The following is a 26,939-nucleotide window of genomic DNA, read 5'->3' as shown; positions in this document are numbered from 1 at the left end:
AGCTCCCAGCCCCCAGCAATCCTACACCGCAATCCTACAACTGTATTGTCCTCTTAAGCGCCGAGCGATCCAGTCTGCCGAGGCAAGAAAGATTCAATCGATGGGGGGAAAGGGCAAATTGGAAAAAAAATAAATGCTCCTGCTCTCCAGAAAGAAAACGTAGACGGAGCCGCCAAGCCCCGAGCCTGCCGCGGGCTGCACGGCCCGCGTTCCCGGCAGGTGGGGAGCCGTCCGGCGCGCAGAGAGTTAAAGGCATCATCGCAGCCATCAGAGGGAAAAGTTGCGGCGCGGCGAGCCCGGTGAAGTCCTCCAGCCCGCCCCCCTTGCCCACTCCCCACTTCGCGAGCGGGCTCGGCGTTTAGGGAGGGCAGTGATCACGCAAGCCGGAGCAGCGGGCTGACGTTGGACGAGCTGCCAGGTAGCTGAAAGCAGGCAGCGAAGCAGCGGAGGCACTTCCCCGCGTTGCAAGCCCGAGTGTGGACTCGAAGCCTCTCCGAATCCGAGCCAGCTGGTTTGAACCTTCGCGAATTGCACTCCCCTCTCCCCAGAGCCAGTCCTCGCGGAGTGAGCAGCAGGATGTTTGCTGGGTCGCGCGCAGGGCTCTGAGACTGAGCCTCTGATACGTTTGCATTCCTATCTTTTTGGGCTTTTTGGCTGTTGGCTACACTGATGTGACCCCCCCCCCCCTTGGAATGATGGGGATCTTTTTGGCATATGTTGGATTTGTTTTCTTTTCCGTTTTATATGTTCAACAAGGGCTGTCTTCTCAAGGTAAGTCTGTGCTCATTGGCAAATATACATTTGCTTGCGGAGTGTGTGTGTGTCTGTGTGTGTCTCTGTGTGTGTGTTCTCTATATTCCAAGAACGGCCAAGCAAATGTAGTGAGATTCTTAGCAAGTAACAGTGGAATAGTGTTCTGTCTGGCGTTTTTATTTAAAGTTTATTAAATAGTAGGCAAGCTAGATTTGAGAGCAAATCTACTTTGTGCCTGACAATGAAGTGGGTTCCTGGGCAAGTGCAAACACAGGGTTGCGTGTGTGTGTGTGTGTGTGTGTGCGCCTTGTATCTGTGTGCATGCACTGGGTAACCACTCATGCATACATAATCATGGCAAACAAACAGCTGGGGATGGGGGGCTCTCCATTGCCAGTCCTCAGTGTAGGCAGAATTGGTTTAGTTTCCTTTTTCTGGGTCCTTGCGACTTCGTTTGCATGTGTGTTTATCAAAGGACAGAGTCCTCTGAGGACCCATAAAAAGGCACGACTTGCATTACAAGCCGCAGCAGCCTGCTGAATCCAGTTGTTCGGGACTTCGCAGGCTGCAGTGATCATTTCAGCACCATGAACAGATCACATCTCTGCTGCCAAAAGACTGCATCACTTCTGCAAGCAGAAATGCCATATTCCTCCTTACAGCTTAAACAGAAAAGTCATTTTCACATCAGAATGTCTTCTTTAACATCTGCTTCTTCCTTTAAGCATAAATACAGTTCCCCTTCAGTTGAGATCGTGTTGGTATTTCCTAAAATTTTGAAAAGACACTCTGATGGTGCCTCTTTAAAAAGTGGGGGGAAAGAGCATCCACCCTAAATCAGTCCTGCAGCCCCTCAGTCCTCCTGTCCACGAGTGTGCATTGTAACTGTGCACTTCCATCAGCCACAAATCTCTCCAGGATTACTTTTAGGGAAACCATCAGTTCTTCACAAAGTATCCCTCAGACAAGATAAGAACAACCCCTCAGAGCATTCCATGTTAAAGAAATGCCTTTGGGAGAAAGGGAACATTTCATTTTTGTGAGCTTCACCTTAACTCTGAATTTGCAGACAGGTAGTGTCGAGACTGATAGCGAAAAGACTGAAAAAAAAAAATCTCTGGTGACTTCAAAACAGTCTTCACTCTGAACTAAAACCAGGTGTGTGATTCTTATATGCCATGATATATGGCAATTTACAATACAGTTTGATGAGAACAAATATGAAGGTTAATCTAGAAAGAAAAAAATGTTCACAGCTTAGAAAGTGTGCAACTCCTTTCGCTGCTGTGGCCTTAAAACCACAGTTGCTAGTAATTGTTTTGATATATCAGGCATGTGCATTTTGACAGGTAATCATGATCCATTCTCTATTACTTGAAACAACCAGTTAGTCATAGGTTGTTTAGAAACTTAGAGCAAGAGGCTCTCCCCATATATCAACTTGACAGATTTGTCAAAAATGTAGCTCATTGAATCCCTCTGTAAGTTTTGGGTAATGCTGCAATCTGACAAAAGGTATATGGATCGAACTATGGGCAACTTGGCTAACAGAGGTGAGTTATTTGGCAGCTTGTTAACCTTTCCATTACCTGGACTTCATCAACAACAAAGTTATTTAGGATGATACCAAAAATAAACATGAATGAGGCAAAGGAAAAGGGGTTGGGGAACCAGGCAAAGCCCGAGAAGGCACAGAGGGGTTTTGTTGCCCCCCCCCCTTTTTTTTTAAGTCCGGGAAAAATGTAGAGAGCTCTCAAGGAACGAGACGCAGACAAGAGTGGTGTGGGTATTCCAAAAGGATGCGTTTCTGTTTTGCAGCAAAATTTACCGAGTTTCCGCGGAACGTGACGGCGACCGAGGGGCAGAATGTGGAGATGTCTTGCGCTTTCCAAAGTGGCTCTGCCTCGGTGTATCTGGAGATCCAGTGGTGGTTCCTGCGGGGGCCCGAGGACTTGGAGCCCGGGGCCGAGGTGGCTGGTGCGCAGGTAGCAGAGTCGCGTCGCCCGCAACGCCGCGTGCGTCTGTCCCACTCACCCCCTTGGTCCTCTAGGTGCACCCAGGGGTACTGGACGCCCCTGGGGACCCGCCTGGCTCTCTTAGCGTGAGTGATGCCAGGGGGTGAGCCGGAATGTGTCCTGGTGACATTACGTCAAAACCAAGGAGGAAGTCGGGTGGTGGAGTGTTTCCAGATTAAAACTGGGAATAACCTCCTCCTTTTAGTACCGGCTATTGTCAAGCTGTCAAAAGGGGGGGACTACTGTATCGTTACAGCCCAGGACCCTCTCCCCCTTCCAGGACGGTGGGGTCGGGAGGGATTTTTCTGTGTCTCCATCACACACACACACACACACACACACACACACCTGTCAGTTCTTCTCACGACTGAGGCTGGGAGAAAAGAGATTGGGAGGAGGGGGGAGAGAGAGAAGAGGGAAAAGGAGGGGTAAGGGGAGGTGGGCGTGGGAGGGAGGGAAAGGGGAAGAAAGTGGGGGGGGAGAGAGAGAAAGGAGGGGCGGTGGAAAGAGGCGGCGAGGTGCGAAGGTAGAGGGAATAGGGAGTGAGTGAAGGAGGGGAGCGCAGGCTACTCTTGAACACGCTCGAGAGGAGAGCGGAGGGGAGGGGTGGGAGGGGAAGGGGAGGTGTGGAGAAAGGCAGTAGGGACTGGGAAAGGGAAGCAGCGGGGAGAGGAGGGAGAGAGGGTCAGAGCCGAGATTGAACAGTTCAGCAAAAGAGGCGGCGGACTCGCCCAAGCGAAAAAAGAAAATCTGGAAGAGACCCCAGAGAGGGGAGGCAGGCCGGGCAAAGACGCAGACTCCTGTCCCCGCAAACTTCCACTGGCGCCCGCGCCCCCTCCGGGAGGCCGGCCCTCACCAGCCCGCGGTGTCCGGGAGCCACATCCCAGCGCGCGCGACTCGGCAGCGCCCCCGCGCGGTCCCGCCGCCCCGCGCCGCGTTGGCCTCGGCGGCGACCCGCCGGCTGGGGCTGCGCGGGTCCTCGCCGGTCTCTTTTCCACATCCCCCCAACCGAGACGTTCCTGCTGCCACGACTGGGTGTCGCCGAGCTGGCTCGGCGCGGCTGCGTTCCGGATCGGGACGGGGACCGTCGGGGTCCCGAGCCTGAGCATCGTCTCCTTCCCCCGCAGGTGGAGCTGGTGCCCGACCGAGACCCGGACAACGACGGGACCAAGATCAGTGTGAGTATCACAGCGACAGGCGACAGGGGGCGCGTGCCTGTGTCAGCTGCCAGGCAGGCCCCAGGTGAAAATTAGGGGAACTTTAGGCTTTTAAAAGCCTTTTAACTTACTGTCCCGGAAAAAGGCAATTTCACGAACGCAGGACGAGATCCAGTTTTCTCTTTCTTATTTACCGGGTACATAAAAATTGAAGCAGATTTGGAGTTGATACAATAAAATTATTTATTTCAATATCGTAAATATTTAAACAATTACTAGAGAATCATTTGCCAGCCGAGGAGTGTGACACTTTCTTCTTACTCTTTTTGGCACTTACATAACTGTAGGAGTATAGGGCTGCAGTACTAATATTCATTCAAAATCACAGAAATACTTATCCTTTAATAGGAAGTAAAACACTAACTTATGAAAATCTTCCTAAGCAGGAAAAAATTAAAGCATTCAACAGGATGTTGAAATTGTATTGAAAACAACTCAATTTTCAATGTGATTCATAATGCATGCAATGTATTTCTAATGACAATGCTCAAAATCATATAAAATAAAACCATAAGGCAATGTAAATATAAAACATAATTCGTGGAGGTTGACCTATTGAAAAGAGTTGTATTTTGACTTTTTTTTTTTTTAAAGATTTTATTTATTTATTTGAGAGAGAGAGAATGAGAGACAGAGAGCATGAGAGGGAGGAGGGTCAGAGGGAGAAGCAGACTCCCTGCCGAGCAGGGAGCCCGATGCGGGACTCGATCCCGGGACTCCAGGATCATGACCTGAGCCGAAGGCAGTCGCTTAACCAACTGAGCCACCCAGGCGCCCTGTATTTTGACTTTTAATAATGCTATGTGAAATTAGAAATAAAAAGAAAATAGTATTTTTTTTTTTTACTACACCACCAATGAAGCCTCCTAGAATCACTTTATGTTGATAGAACTGCTTAACTCATTCATAAATAGTAAGCAAGTTTTCATTACTAGAAATGAAATAGTTATATAAAGTCAGAAAGTACAAGGTCTGCTTAGCATATATACTATACATAGGAATATATATAAGTATATATTCTTACTATTTATTCATTTTAAGAATCTAAAAATCCAATGACCTATATTAAAAAAGAAAATTTATTCTGAAGCTGTTACAATAGTAAAAAAGTCATATAAGATTGGAATTATATCACAACTAAAAGTATAAAAATATATTGTACTAATAGAACCAAATTCTGTGATGTAAGTGTATAATCTCAACATGGAAGCAAATATCAAACAAAAATGAGACATAAACCAAAAACTACAATTTATATTCATAAACTCACTGACTTTTTAGAATATTTCAATTCAATTATTATGATATTACAGAAATTATTGTTTTCATACAGTGCTAGAAAGGTTTTACTGGTAAAATCAATTGTTGACAATACTTACCTTAAATATTTCATTTTTATACATATATGTAGTAGCTAGATTGTTCACTGACTATTCATGCTTCACCCTTCGGCCATGATTATATCCTCCAAAGACCAGTAAGGAATAGCTTCACACATCCTGAACTAGGGAGCCATACAGTTAAGATACATGATCATGCACATAACTACTAACAGTATTATCTATGCTAAAAGTTCATAGTATCTAGTGAATCAGCAAAAGTTCTGGTTACAGACTGAGATAGAAAGAAGTTTATTCCCAGTTTAACCGGGTGACCTTGGTCATTTGTCTTAAACCAGCAGTTGTTAACTTAGAATTCTCAGGAATGCTTTTATCAAACACTGATAGGAGCTGTGCCTCCTTGAGATGCAAGCTTAATGTTTCCACATTAATCCAAATGAGGCCATTTTCTTTATTATTATTATTAGTTTAGAGAGGGGGAGAGAGAGGGGAGGGAGGGGCAGAGGGAGAGAGAGAATCTTAAGCAGGCTCCACTGGGCCAGTGCAGAGCCCCGTGTGGAACTCGATCTCACGACCCTGAGATCATGACCTGGGCTGAAATCAAGAGTTGGAGCTTAACTGACTGAGCCACCCAGGTGCCCCCAAATGAGACCATTTACTAACAACTCTCCCTAGATGACTCTAATGTACAGTCAATGCTGAGAATCAGGACCCAAACCCCCAAACCTCAGTTTACTCTTCTCTAAAATAATAATCATATAAGGGGCGCCTGGGTGGCTCAGTTGGTTAAACGACTGCCTTCGGCTCAGGTCATGATCCTGGAGTCCGGGGATTGAGTCCCGCATCGGGCTCCCTGCTTGGCAGGGAGTCTGCTTCTCCCTCTGACCCTCCTCCCTCTCATGCACTCTGTCTCTCATTCTCTCTCTCTCAAATAAATAAAGAAAAAAAAAAATCTTAAAAAAAAATAATAATAATCATATAAGTACCCCAACTATCTCAAACTTTATTAGGAGACTCAACTGAGACTATATTTGAAACTATTAATCCCCATTATTTTCATAGTATGAGTATCTTAATATGTAATTTTGCATACAAATAAATACATACTATGGTTATGGTTCAAATACTGATAACTATTCGTATATATAACTCTGTATGTAAAAAACAATGAACATTTCCCTAGTTTTCTTAATTACTTATGGCCATTTGAAAGTGTATGCCTTCTTTACTTCATTTCCCTGTCTTCCAAAATCATGCAAATCCTTAAATCCTGAGTGTCTTATGAAATCCATCATCTGATCATGGATAATATATGATGTATGTAAAATCTAACTGTTCTGATAAAGATGTTTATGGATATACATGTGTTCATGTATGTTACACGTAATACAAACTTATCTTTTAATATTTACATATAATTTTGCAATTAATCTGACATAAACATTATTAGAAGAAATAAGAGAGCCAGTTTTAATTTTGAAAATCAAACCAGTGTCTGATCGATGGCATCTCCAGGTCCAGTAGCATAAAGACCCTACCATGGCAGGGGGTATGCACTCTGACCATAAGACTCCAGGTGACCTTAATCTGTACTCTGAGCCATACCACCCCCAAGACTATTGGTAAGACTGCACCAAACATTTGAGTAGACTGTTAAATATTCACACCTATTTTTTCAGTTACCTTTAGTAAGGCATCCCAGTGCGGGGATAAAAACACAGTCTCAAACTCTGTTGTGAGCAACAAAACAATTTTGTGATCTCTCAGAGTTGTAGCCTGCAGTGAAGAAGAGAGGCTGTAAAACTAAATCATTCACCATATTCTGTTTGTGCTTCATTTGACTGAGCTATCCAGGCAGAGGTCAATCTCGTGGTTGGAAAAATGGCAGGACCGCTCCTGGAACCTGGGAAATGCGGACCACATGGCTAATAGAATCTGGCGCTGGCTGGACTGAACTAATTATTCCATGATTTTGTGAAGCCAGTTGTTAGTGCAATGGGATAAATATGACCTGCATATTTGACTGTTGAGAAAATAAATAGTTCTTTGACTGTGGCTATGAGGCCATTAAGACCCTTTAATTTTCCAGCATTAGCAAGCTCAGGAGCAAGTGTGGGAACAAAACCGTCTGATGTAGCACTTTATTTTTTTTACCTGCAATTTTTCAGACCGTGAAAGTCCAAGGCAATGACATCTCTCACAAGCTTCAGATTTCCAAAGTGAGGAAAAAGGATGAAGGCTTATACGAATGCAGGGTGACCGATGCCAATTACGGAGAACTACAGGAACACAAAGCCCAGGCCTACCTGAAAGTCAACGCCAACAGCCATGCCAGGAGGATGCAGGCCTTCGAAGCCTCGCCCATGTGGCTGCAAGATACGAAGCCTCGCAAGAATGTCTCCGCGGCCCTTCCCAGCAGCATCCACAGCTCTGCCAACCAGCGAATGTACGCCACCTCCAGCCCTCAAGCGGTAGCCAAAATCCCCAAACAAAGTCCACAATCAGGTATGGAAACCCATTTTGAGCCTTTCAGTTTACCACTCACAAACCTCCCCGCGGGAAGATTGGTCGAGTAGAGTAGACAGATTTGTGTGTGATGGTTTTGAAACTGGAGACCTAGTTCGGTTGAAATAATGATGGGAGGAGACACGGGGAGCTTGAGGCTCGCCTTCACAGAGGGTGTGAGTTGCCCTGTGAGTCGCTGACAGTGCCTCATGTCCGGGGGACCTCAGAGCTAGACTTTTTTTTTTTTTCTCTCCCCTTCTGTATTTACACACTATAAGAACAGTAAATCATGTAATGTTGGTTGCATTATAAATGCATGTTCATTTTCTCTACAGATTTATGTATTGATAATGGCCCAAATTAAGAGACTTTCACTTAATCAAAATGTAAATGAAAGAGACAACACATTTTCGGCGGCCCATAGCTTTAAGGCAGGATTGTTCTCCAAGGGCTTTTGATTTTGAAGGAGAAACTTCAGCTGCCTGTGATGAAAGTGATGATGATAATGGGAGGAAGTGAGGGGGGGATGAAAGGCAGTAAGTGGTGCAGAGATAAGGCAACTCCCGTAAATGTGCCTTCGATGCCAATTTAGGAGCTTAGTCACACATTTCCAAAGTCAGCTGTGCAAGTTAAAGCTGTTCTGAATGACATTAATTTATGCAATCACTCAGCCAATGGAAACTCATTGAAGTTTTAACCTTGATGTGGGATAAAGGCTCCTTGGAATGAGCAGTACCCTGCACAACCCCATGACTGTTCTGTATTTTGTTCAAACACTTGACGAAATATTACAGGGTGAAGGGAGCAGAAAAATACTTAATTTATCATTCTTTAAGTTTTTCCCTTTACACTTTATCATTGAAGAATTATTGATACTACTGTTGGTAATAGAAAATTACATTGCTGGGCGCCTGGGTGGCTCAGTTGGTTAAGCGACTGCCTTCGGCTCAGGTCATGATCCTGGAGTCCCGGGATCGAGTCCCGCATCGGGCTCCCTGCTCGGCAGGGAGTCTGCTTCTCCCTCTGACCCTCCTCCCTCTCATGCTCTCTGTCTCTCATTCTCTCTCTCGCAAATAAAAAAAAAAAAAAAAAAAAAATCAAAAAAAAAAAAAGAAAATTACATTGCTAACACTCAGTGTCACTTTAGCCATTAAATACAAAATCCTGGTCATTTCATTAGGAGGATTTCAAATACATACATATATATGTGTATGTATATATACATATATATATATGTATGTATATATATATATGCACTTTTAAAATAATGTGTGTCAACCTAGGTTTCCTACTCATGCATCACGTGCTAATGGATATGATTTGTAGGCAGCTTGACTAAGGGTCCCTGGAAGTTTGTTTGCATTGCCTTTAAATGGAGGTGAGCAAGTATCCCAGCATCCCTTGGTCATGGCAGTTTCTGCCAATCTGATAAACAAATAGCTTAGTCTCTTAGCCACCCTAAGGCTCAATGTGTGTGGCTTTGTTTCATTTTCCTCTTTCTCATCGCTTTTGTTTTTCAAGTTAAAGAACAAAACCATAGCTAGAATGTACATTACACAGATATCTATATGCATGTATAGATATACATATACATATATATGTATATGTATACATATATATACATATACATATATAGCACACAGAAATACATTTATATATGCGCCTAATGGTTAGAATTTTTGTAGCCATTGTTTGACAAAGAGTCAGTGTTTCTGGAGACATTGTCCCCCTCTCCTTCATGCAAAAACAAAAAAAGAAGCCAGACACTATATGCAAAATTACAGAGTAGCTTCAGCAGATAGTTTAGGACCTTATTCGTGAGAACTCCAAATCATGAAAGTCAAATTATTAGCCTACATAGAATATTCCAAACTAGATACCATAAATCTGTTTCGTTGAATAAAATCAAATGGATTACCTATTCCAGTGGAGGGTTCTAAGCATGGAATGAAATGTCCTAGTTCTAAATTATTTACTTTTAGATGAAATAATATACTCTAAAAATATCTATTTTAATATATTTTTCTTGGTGTTGTGATTGGAGCTAAATGGTAAAACTCTCAATATCTTCTAACAGTTTTCAAACAGAAATCACTGCTTCTTTTCCACCACACCAAGCCTTGCTTGTTGCTTTCTCTAAAGCAAGACGGAAGAAGGGAAGCTGACTTCATGAAAGCCTATATGCATCCAAAGCCATCTGCTTATAGCAAAGATTAATATGAAATATATCAAAATCTTTAATTTCTATTTTTTTCTACCAGTGAATACTGGAAAATATTTTCGATACGTTTAATCATACTTTTCAGCTTCTAGTTCAGAAGCTGGGGTTACCTAGCCACCCATCCTGTCTATGTGTAAGTTTCTGTGCTTGCACAATTATTGTATAAAATACAGTCTCTGGGATGGATATGTATAGAGTAGATTCACTGTAATACCTACAGCCTGGTTTATACTTCCGCTTTATAATTTTTCAGGTTATGTCCAAATAAAGCTGATTTCAATACTCATGCTTCATTTATTCACTCTCCATCCTTTTGAGAGCTTCTGTGCCAGGCACAAGACACAAAGATGGGAGACATACTTCCTCTCTTCAAAGAGTGTATATTTTTATTTGTGAGCAAACAAAATATTTGTAAATTCCACTGATCATGCATCTTTTTTTTTTTTCTTACTCTAGTAAAGGCAAGACATGATGAAGACACAAAAATTAAAATCTTGCTTTTACAGGCCAAATGCTATAGTAGACTTCTGTCTGTTTTCACTCGATACAAGGAGGCATGCTTATCCATGGTACATGTGTTACAAAAGGCTGGTTTATCTGGCCTTTTCTCTTCATGATAGTCTTAGACTTAGTTGATTACATCATTTAGGCTGAATTACTCAATTCTTAATTCGTAGTATTTTTCTGTCAAAGAATTTCTGTCTCTATGCAGGAAAAGTATTGGCTGAAAGGAATTTGGTATATATACATATATATAACGTTCAAACTGTCATACAATTAACCAGTTTTCGTAAAGCAGAAATCTACACAAAAAAAAAAAAACGATGGAAAAAGAGCCTATTTCCATCTATACACCACAAGATAAAGAAAAGATTTAACTGTCATTTAATATAGTACTCCCGTATTTTTCCAGTATTTTTCCAAAAGTTAGTGAGCATGTGACTGTACCCTCCTGCTTTAAACTGTTTACCTTTATGACATCTCCTTTTAAATTCATTTGATAAAACCCATAATTAAAACAATGAGGAAAAGTGGTAAAGCAAACAGATAAACAAAACTTGGCTTTCGCAACCCCTTGTTTTCTCATCCCCAGTTCTTTTGAACTCTCTCCAGTTTTGTGCACTCATAGCTAACATTAGAAGAAATGTCCTATAAAGATGTTCTGAGGAGGAAGAATTCCTGATTCTGGCCCGGAGTGGTTTCATTCCACCTTCACAGAGAACGCAGAGACTTCCTTGAGCCTCTCCCCTCCCCAAATACCCCACTATACTACACCATCCTCTACTTGAGTCTTCCTGTCTCACCCTCCTTCCAGAAGCCAGAGGTGCCCTCCATAGGCCACCCCTCCAGTCCTCCCTGTGTTCCTGTCTTCTTTCCCTGCTACTGACCCCTCCCCAAGCCCTGGAAAACTGGCAAACCAGACTGACTCCAGCCCCCACTTGCCTCCCCCAGCCGCCAGCCACCATCCGGCAGGGGGCGCCGTCGCCCACTCCCACTCCTAGCGCCTTCTTCACCGCCAGCCCTGCAGTCTCCAAACCTGTCCCCTCACCTCTCCTGTCTTGTCCTGCGCAGTTGCTAGGAGCATCTGTCCTCCGACTGGCTGTTAAGAGTTCGAGCTCTCGGGGCGCCTGGGTGGCTCAGTCGGTTAAGCGACTGCCTTCGGCTCAGGTCACGATCCTGGAGTCCCGGGATCGAGTCCCGCGTCGGGCTCCCTGCTCGGCGGGGAGTCTGCTTCTCCCTCTGACCCTCTTCCCTCTCGTGCTCTCTGTCTCTCATTCTCTCTCTCTCAAATAAATAAAATCTTTAAAAAAAAAATTTTTTTTTAAGATTTTCAAGAAAACTTTTGAACCTCTCCAAAGCAGATAGCTTGAATAAATAAGTAAAATTGAAACACCTCCAGACACAACAGGAAAAAAGAGAAACCACATATTACAAATATGAGCAAGGAGGGGTGCCTGGGTGGCTCAGTCGGTTAAGTGTCTGCCTTTGGCTGAGGTTCATGGTACCAGGGTCCTGGGATCAAGCCCTGCATCGGGCTCCCTGCTCAGCGGGGAGTCTGCTTCTCCCTCTGACCCTCCCCCTTCTCATGCTCTCTCTCTCTTAAATAAATAAAATCATGGGGCACCTGGGTGGCTCAGTTGGTTAAGCAACTGCCTTCGGCTCAGGTCATGATCCTGGAGTCCCTGGATCGAGTCCCGCATCGGGCTCCCTGCTCAGCAGGGAGTCTGCTTCTCCCTCTGACCCTCCCCCCTCTCATGTGCTCTCTCTCTCATTCTCTCTCTGTCAAATAAATAAATAAAATCTTAAAAAAAAAAAAAAAAGAGTTCGAGCTCTCTCGTAAATGCAGTCCTGTTCTAGTCTCAACTCCCTGATCTAATCACCCATTTTTAAGATTTTTGACTGCTAAACTTTCCCCACAAAATTCCTGCACTCACGTCTCCGATTCCGATGTCTCTCCGGAGAGCCAGACTAGGCTTCGCCCTGGTCCCCCAGTCCATCTCCACAAGCACCGTGGCAGGTAGCGATGACTGCACGTTGGTTGATGCTGCACCCACTGGGATGTAGCACCTGCCCCCCTGGCCCCCAACCCGGGCTGCCCCGTGGCCACTCTGACAGTTAGGGTATGAAGTAGTTATGCGGCTCATGCAATGCCAAGTCTAGATTTAGCCTTTCTGAGGGCAGGCAGCATCAGCTGTGGCCTCTTGGAAGCCAGGCACCAGTTAAGAAGTCCAACTACCTTGAGACCACCTTACTGAGTGAAGCCCAAGCCGCCCAGCCTTTAACTTCAGTCCCTGCTGCCTTTTCAACCAGCACTGCTCAGCTGAGCCCAACTGACACTGACCCTGAGAGATTTAAAAAAAAAAAAAAAAATGTTGTTTGAGGGTACAAGGTTTTAGGTTTTAGGGTGGTGAGGCCCCTAAACACAAATACTCAAAACAACTGAGTTTATCTTAGCTTCCTCACCAAAAAGAAATGTTCTTCCTCTGGTGTTCCCAAATTCTTTTAATCACATCATCACAAACACAGGTCTTGTGGAAACCTGGAAAACGTTCTTATTTTCTCTTCCTCCGGTTGCCACAGGGAATTCGATATTCAGTCCCACTGTCTCTTTAAAATATCCTTGAACAACTGCATCTTTTCTGTTCCTCCCAATTTTAAATGTTAATGCACCGAACAGATCACAACAGAGCAAGTATGAATTACTATTTCCAAAGCACTATCACAAACTTTCTCATGGTCTAATTTCCAGCCTTGTTTCTCCTGAGTTCCCAATCCTCACGCCCATAATCTTCTTAATTAGTATTTCCTGAATGTTTTCAGATACCGTCTTACCTCTGTGACTTTGCAAATGTGTTGTCTCTGCGTGGGTCTTTCCCTCCTAGCCGAGTTCCTACTCAAATGCAAATTCTTTTGTAAAGCTTCCTTGGATCCTCTTAGAATTGGTTGTTTCCTCCTTCAAGGCTCAGCAGCAACTTGTTTATGCTTCCTTTGAATCCATTGTTGTGCTTGTAGTGTAGGAAGTCATCCCCGGGGCTTTCCTCCTTTCTGGGCTGGATTCCACCCTACGTTCTGGGAAGCCTCAGTCTCAGGCACTACGGGGTAGTTGGTCACCCAACAATAACTTCTAGGCTGCAGACATTACAATTTGCATTTGTATTCCTCCAGGTGCCTAGAACAAATGGAGTTCATGTTTGCAGGAGAAAAGGAAAACAGGGACAGTAAATCTTTGTTTTTATTTTTTTTTCCTTATAATTATATTTGCATAAATAGATAATACTACCACTATTCCAAAACCGACGGAGACTAAACAGTGTTTCTCCAAGTGTCCTGCAGACGACTCAAGCCAGACTCACCAGGGAGCTTGTTAAAAATTCATATTCTGAGACTCCACCTAGCACCTTTTGAATGGAAGTCTCTGAATCTAGAACCAAAAATAGGCATTTTTATGTGCAGCAAATTATGAAAATCGTTAGCTCTAAAAAGTTCTTATGGATGAGGAAAACATTTGTATCACTTACCATGAGATAGGCATGCATGTGTGTAATGCTACAAAATACTTGTACGGAAACTGGTCTTTTGCCATTATTTTCTGCGATTGAGATGGACTTTTGTGAAGCTCTTCTCTTCGCTCCGGTGATCAACAGCTGGCACTTACAAGAAAACTGGCCGTGGTTGAGGGGTAGTTATGTTTCTACGTATGGAGCCTCTAGTCACTCAGCAGGGATGCTGATTCTCTGAACTCCAAAATATGATTATTGTGTTTTCACCGTGAGCTGAACCTGAGCATTGAGAGACAGCTGCTCCTACAGCTGCTAGAAGCCAAGAGCTCCCCGAAGTTCCTCTGTGGCTGATAAACATGGCTCCTCTCCAACAATGGCCGGATTTAGCAAGCATGATCTTGAAACAGAATTCAAAGCTGGTGCGGGGAGGCAGAGGAGGGGCTGAGGGTCTTGCAGGAGGCTGTTTTCCTCATTTAAAATATGAGGAAAGTGTGTGTTGCCTTCCGGTAGCGAGCCAATAATATAATTTAGACCTCAATGTTGATTTTGGTTTAAATGATCCAACTTGGCTGCTTACACAGGTTAAATTAATTTGATCACTGTAATTCTATCAGTTAAATGGCTGCTATGTAAATCAAGTGTCGATGAATAAGGTGAAAAATAGATTTGAGGCAGTGCTTTAGGTAATACAGGCCACTGGATCTGCTAGAGCTGTGTTTGAACCGGAATTAAGTAGATTAAAAGTCTATACTGGCTAAATTCGCTCGCAAACCCATATTTAACTCATTGAAATTCAGTAACTAGCTGAGCCCATAAAACCAAGGCCCAGCTCTATGTTGGAAGGGCTTTTCAATGCACCACTGGTCACATTAGGATTCACTTGTGATTGCCAGGAGCTCTGTAGTTGAGGAGACATAAAGCAGAATTGCCCGTGTTATAAGCTCGTCTCTAATGATTGCATGATTTGAGATATCAGAAAGCTGCCAGGTGAGCAGCTTTCTGGATAGATAACCAAAGGTTTGAGAAGTTGCTGGAAGACTTAATTCTGTTGGTCAAAGTAACACGTGTCCTAGAAAAGACAAGCGTCCCCTCTCCCAAGGAACACTGTTGTCGCCTAAAGCCTAACACAGGTGCATTCATTTCAGTCACAAGGGGCCATGGGCCCAGCAGCTAAGGAGGAAGGCCCTTCCCAAGTCACCTCCGTCACTCACAGCTGGCCATGTCTCCCTTTCCTCATTTGTTAAATGGGAACTATGGTATATACCTCACCAAGTTTTGAGAATTAAATGAAATCATATGCAGAGAGAGCTTGGCATTGATCAAGCCCTCAAGAAATGATAACTAGTTGCTGTATTAATATTGTTGCATATGCTTTTTTATTATTCTGATTATTGTTAGGAGCAATGAGGTGCTGAGAGTAAATGGTCTACACCACCTGGCTCCGCTGTGGTGCGTATTTTCCTTATTGGGTGAGTGTAGGTGAGGGGTTAAAGAAGGATTCGTTCCTGGCTTATGTTTTATCATGTATAATTTCAGAACTTTCTTTTTTACTTCTGTCACAATGCCATTAATTGATGATAAATTTTCCCCTATATAACCATACTAAATATATTAGTGACCAGCTGTCTTGCCCAAGGTTGTAACTAGATGCTTACTGTAAAGCGTAATAAAATTCCAAAGGATTGTTAAGAATTTGAACTATGTGGCCTGAATAAACAGCATGTATTTGGAAACCACAATTATGCTCACTGGCTGCTAACTTAATTAAATTCAAGCTTTCAAAAAAGACCCTTAGAATTTTTAAAGTCATAAAATGATCATAGATACATCTAAAAACGTAAGAACAGGTAAAAGCTTTAAAAAGAAAAAAATAAAATGGGTTTAGAACCAGTAAACCCCAGCTTGTTTGTTGAGCGAGCTGTGTACAAAATATCTCTGAGCCTCAAGAGCCATAATTTATAAAACAGATATTAACACATATGCCCTAAGGGGCCATTTTCTGCATTAAGAGACATGATGTATTTTAAACATCTATCAGAGTAAACATGGCAAAGAGTTCAGCAATGGTTGGTTCCTTCCTCTTTACCTACAGGATTTTAAAGCGTATTATTAAATAACTATGATTTAAAAGGGTAATAAAGGAACATAAATAAATAGAGATGAAAGAAAATAAGCCTGGAAATCCCTCAAATTATATAAAATATTTTAATATCTGATGAGCTAAAAATATAAGAATTAAGGAAGGATTTATTTAATTAATAAGTGACAAAAGGAAACATTATTGTAATTTATGATATGTATCCAAATGAACTCAAATTAATTAAAGAGCTAAGCAGAAAAGAAAAATCAGAGAAAGATTAGCATAAAATCAGAGGCCTGAGGCTTTGAAGATTTAGAGTTACAAAATATGCAAGTGAAAATAACATTTTACTATAAGTAATTCAAAACATTTGTTTAATTAAATCAAATTTAAGTAAAAAGTGATACAGCAGACAAGGAAATATGTGTGTCTAATACTTAGGAAAAGAAGAAAATAATCTCAATTTTACATATGCTATAATTATGTAATCCATTCCAAATGATTTAGAAATATCAAAATAAACTTAATTCTCTATTTGACAGCAAAACTGAAATAGAAAATACTTGGGGCTTAATACATAATTTTCAATAGTAACAACAACAACAACAAAAAGTATAAAATATCTAGCTTTTTTAAAAACAATCGCAAGTAGTCTAAATATGAAGACCATTAGAACACTTTGTTCAGAGAGTTTAAGTTGGAATAAATGAATGAATATGCATGTTTTTGGATGGACAGTCTCAATTTTAAATGTGTCAGGTTTTTCAAAAGTATTTGTAGGTCAAAACCCTGGTCTTTTTTTAAAACTTGAAACATAATCTTGGCAAAGATTTTTAGAATCAACATGTATCATCAAGGTTACAGTGACTCAGGCATTTTGCTATATGATTACTTGCACGGTGAATTGGTACTTTCCTTCTGGAGGAACATTTATCTGGAAAGCTCAGTCACAGGGCTTTAGACCGTGTGACCCACTCATACCTGAGGTGATGTTCCTGGAAGGAAAGTCCAAAAAGATCAGTAGTGAAGCAAGCCCAGAGGCATGAGCGGAGATGCTTCTCACAGAGGCCTTCCCAAAACAGCAAATACCCAAATGACCAAAAGTAAGGAAGTTACTTGAATGTGTTAAAATGTTAAAACCATGCAGTGAGTATTACGCAGGTTCTAAAATCAAGTTTTAATGAAATTAGATAAGACTCAATACAGAAAACAACGTGAGAAATACAGGCTACAAAACATTAAAGTAAAAAATAAAGAATACAAAACTTTAAGTCAATCTGAGATACTTGCATAGAAAGATGATAAATGTATGAAAATGGACAGCAAAAGTCAAGATGTTATGATTTTTAATTATTTGATTATTTTGTGTGTATAATTAACATTTATACAATGATAATCCATTGCTTTTGTTATATGGAAAAAAAAAACACATTATTTAAAATTTCCCAGATTTAGAGATAGGCTAATGATGGGGTGCCTGGGTGGCTCCGTCAGTTGAGCATCTGACTCTTGATTTCCGCTCAGGTCATGATCTTGGGGCTCTCAGACCAAGCCCTGCATCACGTCGGGCTCCATGCTCAGTGGGGAGTCTGCTTGGGATTCTCTCTCTCTCTCTCTCCCTCTCTCTCCCTCTGCCCTCCCCCCACGTGTTCTCTCTCTCTTTCTCTAAAATAAATAAATCTTAAAAAAAAAAAGAGAGACCAATGACAGCTCATGAGAGAGAAAACTAACAAAATATGTTCAACCAATTACAAAAGACAAAGTAAAATAACGGGTGTGATTGCGGAGGTAGTGACAAATTAAAAATATATATACATGCACATGTATGCACACATGCACACATTTATACGTACATGTGTACGTGTGTGCATATATAGATAGTAAAAGTACTACTTTGAAAGCGGCATACTCGGAAATTGCTAGTAGCATGGAAATTAAGAACACTGTATGTTATTTCCTGGGAGCTGGATGGAGAATCTGACCCTCAAATTATTCTTTTTGTTTTTCTAAATATAGTGAGTGTGACTTTGATAAATTTATTTTGATTAAACTAATCAAGCACACGTCAAGTCCATAAATTAAATATCATGCAATCATTTTTCCTCTCACTAGTATGACTCATTCAGCCCCCAGTTCAGAGGGAGTTCGGAGCGGTGAGCAGTCATTGGTACTGTCAAGGAAAATTAGTACCCTGGAAGATTTATAAATGATAATTATGTTTTATTTAATATGTCTTTTAAAAAGTCTGAGAGAGCATTTTTGCATGAATTTCGAACCCTATATGCATTAAAAAAATCCCAACATAGGTTAAACTCTTAATGCTGGAATTAAAGCAAATTGTAAAACTAGGAGTTAGGATTCCTCATTCCACAAAGCTGACGACTGTGGAGCCACAGAGTTTGTATTTGAAAAAATACAATTTTTTGTATTTTGTAGAGTTTGTATTTGAAAAAATAAAAAGTAAGAAACTACATTAAGCAGTTTCATTATCTTCACAGACACGAGCATTTTAATAAAGATTAAGTAAAGCAGCCACTCTACATTGTAAAGTAGGGGGGGTCTTAAGCGTTGTGAAATGAGGGGGTCTGTTATGGGACTGATTTCTTTCTTGTGTCATTTATATGTTTTATTTTATAGACACATTCTTAGCAGCATCTTCTTCAGCCATTTGGAACATATTTGAGTTTTAATTTTTCTAATTAAATAAATTTATTAATTTTCTGATTTCTCTTAGCGCTGTAAATGGTTAATTTGAAAAATAGTACAGAGCAAGCAGTAGAAACACAACTACTCAATAGAAAAAAAAACCCTTTAGAATGTAAAAACTCAATTTCCAACAGTCTGAAAATATAAGTATTTTGAAGATATGAACTATGTCTTGATATTTTTTATGTTATTGCAGTGTCTAACATTGTGTTTAGCATGTAATTAGAGTTAAATAGATGTTTAAGGCTTGGGTATGATGTTTTGGTTTATGTATAGTACAAACCACTTAGAATAATACCACTGCTGAGAGGATGCATGAATTCTTACATAATCTGGTCAACCTCTAACAAAACAAACCCAGACACCTATGTTTTAATGGAGAATACACTTGGGTCATCCATCGTTGCATACTATAACAACAATATTCATTTATTTAAAATTATATTTAGTATCAAATTATGTTTAGGAAGTTCGATGAGCAGTCCCTGGCAACTATGTACTTTTATTGTATCTGCATGCCTTGATAAAAAGGATATGGATTAAAATTATATATTGCTTCATCTCTGTTAATTATTTAATTCTGATGGCTAAGGTCATTTCTGTTATGAAGTTCATTTATAAAACATTCTAATTTAGATAATTTTGAAACAGCTGGATTAAGGAAAAACTACAACCATTGGCTCAAATTTGGAAAGCGTATGGGTAAAGTCTTAAAACATTGTTCTTATGTCAAAAGAAGTGTGTTTTCTGAAGCTATATAATTGGTGTTTTTCTATAACCTGTTGGCATTAGGTCCTCAAGGAATTTTTTGCTCAAAAGCAAACATTGCTGACCAATTAAAATTAGTTTTTAAATGTAGGCAAATTACTGTATGAATTATGTTGCTATCTTAACTTTCCAATTTATGTAAGAAGATAAGCGAAAATTGAAATCGCATATTTGCAACTTTTTTTTCCTTCTCTTTCCTTTACTTCTGTGCCTTTATTCTGAGTGCCTCAGTTGCCATTTCCCTACAAATGTGAGATGTGTTTCTTTCTTTGATGAGGCATTCTTCTCTGTTGATGTTGGCGAGGGGCATCTCTGTCACAGTGCGGCAAAGTGTAGGCAGAAAGAGAGATCCTTTATTTCACCAACTAGTGAGTGGTGGCTCAAATATGAAAATACAGCTTGCTTCTCTCTCCACTCAGGAGTCAGTAATTCTCGCTGTGGTGCACTTTATATGAGCATCCTCACTCAGGGCACACCAGTCCAGCCCACTCTGATGCAGAGCCATCCCCCTTTGACCCCAGTTGTCCTCATTATTTCCTCCACTCCCCACATTGAATGTGCTTATTTAAGCCCTTTGAGAAATTTGGCATGCTCTACAATACTATCCGTGCGTGTGTCGTCCCTAACAGGGAATTTGTGATCATTCCAACAAGATGTGGATTAATATCTACCTTTGCATTATGAATAAAGAATATGCTAATTAAGAGTGAAAACACACATGCAAAAGGCATATTTAAACTCCATGAGTAAATAGTTGCAAGCCCCTGAGCAGCGTTTATTTATGTACTGGTAAATGTAGTGCTAATAATAAATCATTTTTATCCATGCATTAAAAGAGTTATTAAATATACATGGTATTAAAAACTTCACTCTCTGGAAACATTTTGTTTTCCCCTAATTTATATTGCTCTCCATTCCATTTTGTCAGAGCAGCTCATATTTCCAAATATTTCTAACAGGCAGAATTGAGAGTCTAGAGTTTTTTTGCAGTCATGAAGAATCTCCAGAGGAAATTGTGATGCACGTTAGCGTGTAGATTGAAACCGACCTGGTTTTGAACCTCAGCAGCACCCCCTACTAGCTGGGTAAACTCGAACACATTGCAGGTTCAACAGCTTCAGGTCCTTCATTTGGAAGATGATTATAATGACCTCACGAGACCACTATCAGAGGTAAAGAAATACTAAGTGTTCAAGAAATATTTGCTCATCCTGTGTGCACCAAGGTCAGTCTTACTTAGATGAATGAGTTACAACTAGCGTGTGCTGTTTTAAGACACACTATGGCCTTAGCAGGTGGGAGGAACCAGCACTTTACATGTTCCTTCTCAAGGCACTGTAGGAGGTAGGGACCCTGATATCCTGCCACGGATAGAGTCTGGAAGATTCTGTGGTGAGTGGCGTATCAGCCATGCACCTTGGCAATTAGACTGTGTGTGCTTGGGCATCTGCACTTTTTTTTTTCCTTCCCTCAGCTACAAGAAGAGGCCTCATGACTAGAACAGAGGTATAAATTTGCTGACGAAAAGGAAAAAGAAAAGGAAACTTACACAACTACTGCCAACATGCCAGGGCACAATAAAATAGGCAATTTATGTATTATATATGTATAAAAAAATGTTTTTTCTGGAAGAAATTGGCAATGGATCCATAAGAATTCTAATAAAAAGATATTCTTTTCAAAAAACTATAGGATAAAATCATCCTATTATTTGACCTTTCCCCTTAAGTAGTGATTTAGTATGTGCAAACCTGAATAAAAATGGCATTAAAAGCCAGCTCGAATTTTCTCACACAGCTATTTTCATTTCTTAAAGCTGACATTGTAATAAAAGAGAAGTATGTCAAAGGGTCTGTCTGTTCCTAGAGCTGTAATGGACACTCCGTTCTTTATAAACTTGGCTCCTTACAGTCAAAATTATTTGACTGATGCTTCTTTTATTATTGGAGTATTTTCAGTTTTAGGTTTGCTCAGCTGATAAGCCTCACTAATATTCACTTTTATAAAATAAAGACTCTGGAGTCAGACTGTGGAGCCACACAGCAGGAGAGAAATTGTTTTCTTTTTCTTTTCTTGTTCCTTTTGACTCCACTTGATACTTAAATAGGAAAAAGAAGAGAATTATACTCCAATTTATAGACAGATGCCCTGCATTGACTGTACCTCATATCTAAACCAATGAAAAGTTGGACTCACATAGGAAATTTACCTATCAGAAAATACTCACAGCCAAGAGAAAGTGGGTATTTGAAGAGCTGGTATAATTTAGATGGGATAAATTATCCAGATAGTTGTGTAAACGCTCCTCTTAGTTCTTTGACTTCAATACCCGTATCCTCTTCTGATGCTTTTTTCTGGTGGACAAGAGCTCGGGTGGTCTTTCTCACTCCATCACTAACTAGTGGTGGCACTTAAAACAATCAGCTTAGCTTTCTTAGTTCTAGGCTATCAAATTGAGTAAAAAGCTTGGAGAAAAAGAAGTTCTTAGAAGAAGACATGTAGGAATGATGGTGGAGCCACCTTTTACTCAAATATTTAAATGAATTTGGACGAACCTTTAAGCTCTAAAATTCTATCATATGAAAAGTTCAAACTATTATTATGTCATACGACATTTGGTACACTATATGGAGCAAAGCAAGCTTTACGTCTTCTTAAGGTTTAGGAAAACTAAAAGTCTGATGATGTTTTTGTATCCCGTATTTATCAATTCTGAGTTGGGGAGAAGAAATGTTAGATCAATTTTTTTTTTTTCTCTGAAGCATGTTATGGCCAGTGCATTTTTCTCTGAAAAGATTAGTGTACATTCAAATAATAGCTTCACATCTTGACTGAACAGATGTGGAGACAATGGAGCAAGATCATTTGCCTCAGGGAGTCTCATTAAAAAAAGCACGTCCTTATTCTAAATTGATCTGACTCGCATTGCAGTTTCTTCATTTCTTTACTTTACCACCTATTATCCATGTGACTTAGGGTGAGGTATTCCATGTCACTGAGTTACATTTTCCTGATCTGTACATTTACTGTACAGAACTGTTGAGGGGATGAACTAAGACAATGCATGCAAATTACCTAGTGCAGATTCCCTGACACATAGTAGATGCCCAGTGTGTTTTAGTCATTTTAGAAATTGATGTGAACAAGAGGGATGCTACATTATTAAACATGCCCAGTGTCTTCCAGCCTCATGACCGTGCATGCAGGGAAGAAATGGCAGTACAGATGGAATAGTTTAAAAAGGAAGGTGCTAAAAGGGAGCTAAGTTCTTCCATCTGGCAGACAGATGAGAGGGGCAAGGCCGACTTTGCAGTCTGGGAAGTTGTGCTAAGTGAAATGAGGCAGGGAGATGCAGGACTGAGCTCTTGATGGAAGTGGTTCTCACGATGCGGTGTCACTGCAGCCCATCTCCACCGGATTGCACAGAATGCCAAGGTCTCACTCCTGAGCTGTGATTGTTTTTTGTTTGGTTGGTTTTTGGGGGGTTTTTTTGTTTTTTGTTTTTTTAAAGCAACAGATGGACTTTTTTGTTCTTTGAGATAATAATTAAGTGAAGATAAATATTTGAGGCTTTTCTTTTCTTTTTTCGTATTTCTCCTTAGCCAAACTCTCTTTTGGTACAGTCAGCCTCTTGAGAAAGGCTTGCTTTTCCACATCTCAGTGGAGGTGATGTGACAGTGGCTGTTGCATGAGGTATAAGAAGAGCTGAAAACTGGAAGCTAAGTTTCTGCACTCCTTAGACTTCTAAGGAGACTTATTAGACCTTTCCATTTGCAAAATGGAGAAAATACCTTTCCTGTGTTACAAAGGCTTGGGGAATTACACCTGAGAGAGAGAGCACTATGAAAATCTTTAAGCATAAAAACAAATGAAAGTCATCGTTATTAAATAGAAGTCAAAGGACATCATGAAATGGCATGCTGAGTCAGAGAGAAATCTCTAAGTTCTATTAGGCTGCTCTTTGGGCATGCTATCTGCACATTTTCTTCGCATGATTTAGATAATAGTATCTCTCTTCTTTACAGGGAACTTTGTGTAAGGGGAAAAGTTTTAAAACTTTCAAGGCATTGTTTTAGACATTGAGAGTCATAAAAAAAATTGCTGAAGTTTTGTCCCTCGCCTTTAATGAGCTTACAATGTAATCAGTGGGATAAGCTGTGAATGTAATGAATTACAAGTCAATGTAGGCCATGCTGAGGCCATTGGAGAGACAACGCCCATATACTGTGAAGTTCAGAGGGGAGTGAGATTACAACTGGCTGGTGGGAACACACAAAATGGGTGCAGGTTATTTGAGGGGAAGAGTTGCTTAAATTCATGGGCGTATTAGGGAATAACAGATCACCCTGCCTGGCCTGGGCATAAGGCAAGAGAAACCAAATAAAGCAAAATAGGTGATCCAACACAATGTCTATCATACTAATATGAAAAAAAAAATAATAATACACAAACAGTTATTATGCTCAACTTAGAAAACGTAGAACAAATATGTTTCTTATTTGGGATCTTAGAAATGAGAGGCAGCAGAAGAAATTGGAGCTCAGGGTTCCTAACTGAGTCCTGGCTGTCATTATTTCACAAGAGTAAAATGTTTCTATCAGTGAAGGTAAGAATAAAGCATGATGAGTGGCCAAAGTTTGACTTTAAGAAAAATAATAATAACTTTCTATAGAATAGAGTATAATAACATGTTTGATAATAATGTGATATTCAGAATAGTGTACATCTGAATGGAAAGGACTATGATGATTATTTGTTAAAAGAACATAGGACAAATGACAGCATTTCAGAGTCTTAGGTTTCACTAAGTCCTTGGATTTACAAAGATAAAGGAGTCCATATGTCTTCATTCAAGACCTAAAACAGAAGAGAAAAACAACCAGTGATTTGATGATAAAATTGCTTTAGAATCTAATGTACAGGGGGGAAAAAAAAGCTTTATAATTGTCCTGACAGAAATACATTTCATTTAATAGAAATATGCTAGGAAATGCATGTATCTAGAGCAGATGAATGATTACTAGAAAAAAAAATACTATGTTACAATGGCATATTGCGTATCTGATGGCAGTTCAAAATTTTAGTAACCTTAAAATACACTTTACAGTATGCAATTGGGCTTCTTTCTGATTACCCTGCTTATGTAAATTTTGTTTTAACTTGCACATGCTGGACATAGTATGGTTGGAAATGTTGGGTCAAAATGAAGTAGCGGTTCCCTTCATATCTTTTTGGGAATGATGGGCTCAGGCATTTCCTATGAAGGGTTGATTATTTGAGGAAGGGGCAGCAAAATACATGATCTGAGCAAGTGTGAGCCAATCTGCAATGCCTACACTGAAAAGGAAACCATTATTTCACAAAATATCTTTCTTGAAGAGTGAATCATTTTGCTTGCTTTTATTGCTCTTAGCATTTCTTGAACCTTTACCCAATATCAGACATACTTTGTGTCAAGTGCAGTTGGCTATTCAAAGAGCCATGTAATCATTTCTTTTTTTGCTTTCCTTCCTTCTTTCTTCCCTTCCTTCCTTCCTTCCTTTCCTTCCTTCTTTCTTCCCTTCCTTCCTTCCTTTCTTTCCTTCTTTTTTCCTTTCTTTTTTTTTTTTTGATTAAATGAATCCTTGTCAAAGAATTTCTCTTCAAAAGATAATAAGAATACATATTTAATTTTGGAAAGCTCTGATGCTAGTGGTTCTACATGGATTGTATATATTTCCCTTGCATGAACTTTGTGCTGAGAGCTTCACATGACCTATCACTTTTGCATTGTTGAACCTTCTTACCCGGCTTGAATGAAGGCACCCTGCTGAGACTCACCATTAACTGCAGGGTCTTCAGCCATTAGGTTTCTATGAGGAGATACTATGTTAAATATATGGCTCGCTACCAAACAAAGACAATCAATGGCAGCACTAGAGTAACCTAACCAAAAACAACAACAACAACAACAAAACAGTAATGATTTGATTTAGTCTAATAAATGGCTATCTTAGAACCCCCAAATGTTTATTCTACAGTGACGTTTTGAGAGCATGTGTTTTTGCCTCAATTTTTATCATTTGGCAATATGGACCTGAACATGATTTAGCGGAAATATTCAAAAGATTGAATTTCCATGCCCTTACCCCTTCAAACTGTTTCAATCTATCTCCAATTTAAAAAAAAGAAAGACAGGGGCGCCTGGGTGGCTCAGTCATTAAGCGTCTGCCTTCAGCTCAGGTCATGATCCCAGGTCCTGGGATCGAGCCCCGCATCAGCCTCCCTGCTCCGTGGGAAGCCTGCTTCTCCCTCTCCCACTCCCCCTGCTTGTGTTTCCTCTCTCGCTGTCTCTCTCTCTCTGTCAAATAAATAAATAAAATCTTAAAAAAAAAAAAGACAGAAAGAAAGAAAGAAAAAAGAAAGACCCCCCCCAAAAAGGAAAGAAATTCTTAGAGCCTCATCACATTTTTGTTTTCTTACAAATAAAGGTATTTAATACATAATTAGTAGCTAGAAGCTTACTGAATTAAATGCGTGAAGAAATAAATGCAAGAACACCATTTAGTTCTCTCCTTTACAGTGTCCTCAAGCTCTTTCAAAAATTTCCAACTCTTGATAGCACTTAACTTTTCCTCAGATTTCAAGAGTAAACAATTGAGAAAGATCTTTCTCTAAAACAAAATGCCCTCATGCACCCATCCCAGAACACATTCTCCCCGCCCTTGAGAATCCTGCTGCTCTGTTTTGGTTCTACTCCTGTGGTTTTATGCTTACGCAGTAGTAAAACAGGGGATGCGTTTTTTTTTTTTTTTTTTGGTACCAATAGAGGAATAACCAAATGACTAGAGTGAATGATCCTTAAAGAATTACTTGAGGGACGAGTATGTGGATTTGTTTCTCTCAGGGTTCCCAACCATGGGATGGCATTGTTTGAAAACAGACAAAACAAAACAAGACCAACTTCCTGGGACTGAAATACTTTGTATGTGTTGTTATTTGCAGTGCATGCCAAGACATTCATGAGCACCAGAGCCAAGCTGGCGAGCTAATTAAATATATATATGTATGTGTTTAAAACAGCCTAATAAGGAGCATTGGAAATCTTCAAGATGAGCGAATATCTTATAACTTCTTCCGCAGGTGCGAGGATAGCTACAAGCCATGGACTTTCTGTCCTGCTTCTTGTTTGTGGCTTTGTGAAGGGTGCTTTGCTTTAATCTAAAGTGCTGACTTTTTTCCAATATCACTTTCTCTTCTTAAAGCAAAGAGCAAATCGCCTGTAAAATCTACGGAGCGGACAGCAAAGTTGACCCTAAACTCCAAGCACCACTCTGCACCCACTGTTCTCTAA

At 40.4% G+C, this 26,939-nt stretch overlaps 1 protein-coding gene across 2 annotated transcripts; it reads left to right on the top strand.

Annotated features, from left to right (window-relative positions):
- Positions 1–244: 244 nt before the first annotated feature.
- Positions 245–26,939, top strand: VSTM2A (V-set and transmembrane domain containing 2A). 2 transcript variants are annotated; one of them, XM_045865151.1, is made up of 5 exons: positions 245–771; positions 2,572–2,738; positions 3,896–3,946; positions 7,494–7,830; positions 26,851–26,939. In XM_045865151.1, the coding sequence occupies exons 1-5, from the start codon at positions 693–695 to the stop codon at positions 26,937–26,939; spliced, it is 723 nt and encodes a 240-aa protein (XP_045721107.1). In that variant the 5' UTR covers positions 245–692. The 2 variants fall into 2 exon arrangements, with proteins under 2 accessions (XP_045721107.1, XP_045721108.1); XM_045865152.1 differs by lacking the exon at positions 26,851–26,939 and adding an exon at positions 26,729–26,805.

The sequence above is a fragment of the Mirounga angustirostris genome, unplaced genomic scaffold (assembly GCF_029215605.1).
Source record: "Mirounga angustirostris isolate CCGP_5_RB_7025 unplaced genomic scaffold, mMirAng1.0.hap1 SCAF_12, whole genome shotgun sequence".
NCBI classification, from domain to species: domain Eukaryota; kingdom Metazoa; phylum Chordata; class Mammalia; order Carnivora; family Phocidae; genus Mirounga; species Mirounga angustirostris.
Note: the sequence above shows the minus strand (reverse complement) of the source record. Positions and strands in the feature narration are given on the sequence as shown.